At 48.8% G+C, this 2,643-nt stretch overlaps 1 protein-coding gene across 1 annotated transcript; it reads left to right on the top strand.

The window, feature by feature from the left end:
* Positions 1-636: 636 nt before the first annotated feature.
* On the top strand, positions 637-1,386 carry Rnf182 (ring finger protein 182). Its single transcript, XM_052157770.1, has one exon. It carries the CDS (start codon positions 637-639, stop codon positions 1,384-1,386), a length of 750 nt encoding a protein of 249 aa, XP_052013730.1.
* The last annotated feature ends 1,257 nt before the right edge of the window (positions 1,387-2,643 follow it).

Below are 2,643 nucleotides of genomic sequence, written 5' to 3'. Positions count from 1 at the left end.
AGCAACAGCAGGAGATTCTTAGGTGTGTTGGCAAGCACCTTGGAAGGTACTTAGCTGTTTTTTATGATGGTACTGTGAATGAGTCCCGTGTTTCAAAGAGATCAACATTTGGTACAAAATTTGAAGAGATCATCTGTCCTAGCTACAGTAGACACAGTTGTAGAGCACGTGGTACTGAGGCATACCTCAGTGTACTTCGCACATGTTAGGACTATGTTCCTTCTTTTGATGTTCGTGGTCTGAAGCATGGACACGACACCTTTCTGTGCCAGGGCCAGAGAGGTGAAAGAGGGCGGGGTTTAATCTCTTAGGTCTATTGCCTGTGTTGCTTGGAGCTCAGAAAACACCACAAAGCAGTTCTCAGAAACACCTTTTCAGTGATCTGTCCGCTCTATTACAATTACTGTGTTTTTTTTTTCCTTTGCAGATCCTTCAGCTGCCCTTTTAAAATATGTGTCAGAGACAGCACCAAGCGGGAGCTAAAAATGTTCAAAAGACTTCTGGATTCTCTCCTCTCTTTTCCAGCCTTTCCATCCTCCTTTTTTGACTCCGATGATGTGATATTCAGAGAGATTTCTTAATCTGAGTCACTGCCCAGCCAGGCACACCTACAAAAGATTGTATCCATAACTCAAGATGGCCAGCCAGCCACCACCGGAAGAGCCTGTGGAGTCTCAGGTCCCCGATGAGCTTGAGTGTAAGATCTGTTACAATCGCTACAACCTGAAGCAGAGGAAACCCAAGGTTCTGGAGTGCTGCCACAGGGTCTGCGCCAAATGCCTCTACAAGATCATAGACTTTGGGGACTCTCCACAAGGGGTCATTGTCTGCCCCTTCTGCAGGTTTGAGACGTGCCTGCCCCCGGATGACGAAGTCAGTAGCTTGCCTGATGACAACAACATCCTTGTGAACTTGACTTGTGGGAGCAAAGGGAAGAAGTGTCTGCCCGAGAACGCCACCGAGCTGCTACTCACGCCCAAGAGGCTGGCTTCCCTCGTCAGCCCTTCCCACACGTCCTCCAACTGCTTGGTTATCACCATCATGGAGGTGCAGAGAGAGAGCTCCCCGTCTCTCAGCTCCACCCCTGTGGTAGAATTCTACAGGCCAGCAAGTTTCGACTCTGTCACCACGGTGTCCCATAATTGGACGGTGTGGAATTGCACCTCCTTGCTCTTCCAAACATCCATCCGGGTGTTGGTGTGGTTGCTAGGTTTGCTGTACTTCAGTTCTTTGCCCTTAGGAATCTACTTACTGGTGTCTAAGAAAGTCACCCTGGGTGTGGTCTTCGTTAGCCTTGTCCCCTCTAGCCTTGTCATCCTTATGGTATACGGTTTTTGCCAATGTGTTTGTCATGAATTTCTGGACTGTATGTCACTTCCTTCTTAATCAATATGCAACATAGGAAACTTGGCACATATGGCTATGTTCACATGATGAACATATGATTTGCTTTCTTTTGTATCCTCTTCCAAAAGAAGATTTGCCTTCTTTTGTAGATTTTAGTGTCTACAGCCTCCACAAAGCCCTTGGCCATTCGTCTGTGGTCCATTCCATTTTCCATCCAGATTTTGGCTTGATGGGCTTTCCTGGATTCTGAAAAAAAAAAGTTCACTTCTATATAGGGCCTAGCCAAGAGGCAAAACTATGTGTGCGTAGCTTTCCTGGAGCCCCGATAACTATGAGATATCCCAGAACAAAGGTGTAGGCCCAAGGAGTGCTTTCAGACAGGTACCAGGCAAGGTGTGTCACACCATGGCAGGATTTTTTTGTGAAAAGGTGGGGATGAATGGAGTTCTCCTTGAGGTTAGGTGTGTCCCATGGTGGCGTGTGGACATCAGAGGCAGGCCAGTCTAAAACACATGGGAGTGCCCCTCATTTTCCTGTCGCTGGAGCTCCTCATCATCTCCAGGTGCTTTCTCTCCTGAGGTAATGCTTCTCTGAACTCTGCTGCCTTCTCTCAGATTCCTTTAGCTTCTGTGCAGTCCCCCTGGCTCCAGGGCCCCTCAACCTCATCTTCTTGGGTGGTTCCTGCAGGATTCCTGTTTTGGCAGGCTGCCATAGAAGACAGGCATCACTGAGAAGTTTGCACGAGGTTAGACCTCATGCCAGGGCATAGCCATGAACCTTCAACGCAGGCCTTTGCCTCCACGTGGGGTGGGTTTTCCTCCCAGGTTTCTCTGGGAAGATCTGAGCAGTTTTTGCATGTGGAAATATTCACTGGAATAATTCCTTAAAGCGCAAAAATGCTTCGTTTGAATAAAATATTTTGTTTGATTTCTAACCACAGTTCTCAACCAGCCTCACCCCTTATCCCGAATGAAGTTCCATTTAAATTAGTTGCTATCCATTTCTGAAGGTTTCGTCTTCTCCCCCTTGTTTTTGACGTTTGCGCAGGGCCGCCTTTGCTGACTCCTGCAGTGCTCTGGGGGAGCCTATGGTAGTGACAACCCAGCAGCAGGTCACCAGCGGCCCTAGGACCAGGCCCTGAGGACCCGAGTGCTGCTGAGTGGTACCGGAGTTCAGGTTTAGGCCCCATGGAAGTCCATGCAAAGGCAAAGTGAAGTCGTGCCGAGCTGATGCCCTGCTTGAGGTGGAGGAGAGGTGATGAGGTGCGGCTCACTCACGGCTGCCTGCTATTCAGTC

The sequence above is a fragment of the Apodemus sylvaticus genome, chromosome 14 (assembly GCF_947179515.1).
Source record: "Apodemus sylvaticus chromosome 14, mApoSyl1.1, whole genome shotgun sequence".
Classification (NCBI taxonomy): Eukaryota; Metazoa; Chordata; class Mammalia; order Rodentia; family Muridae; genus Apodemus; species Apodemus sylvaticus.
This window is presented reverse-complemented; position numbering and strand designations above follow the sequence as displayed.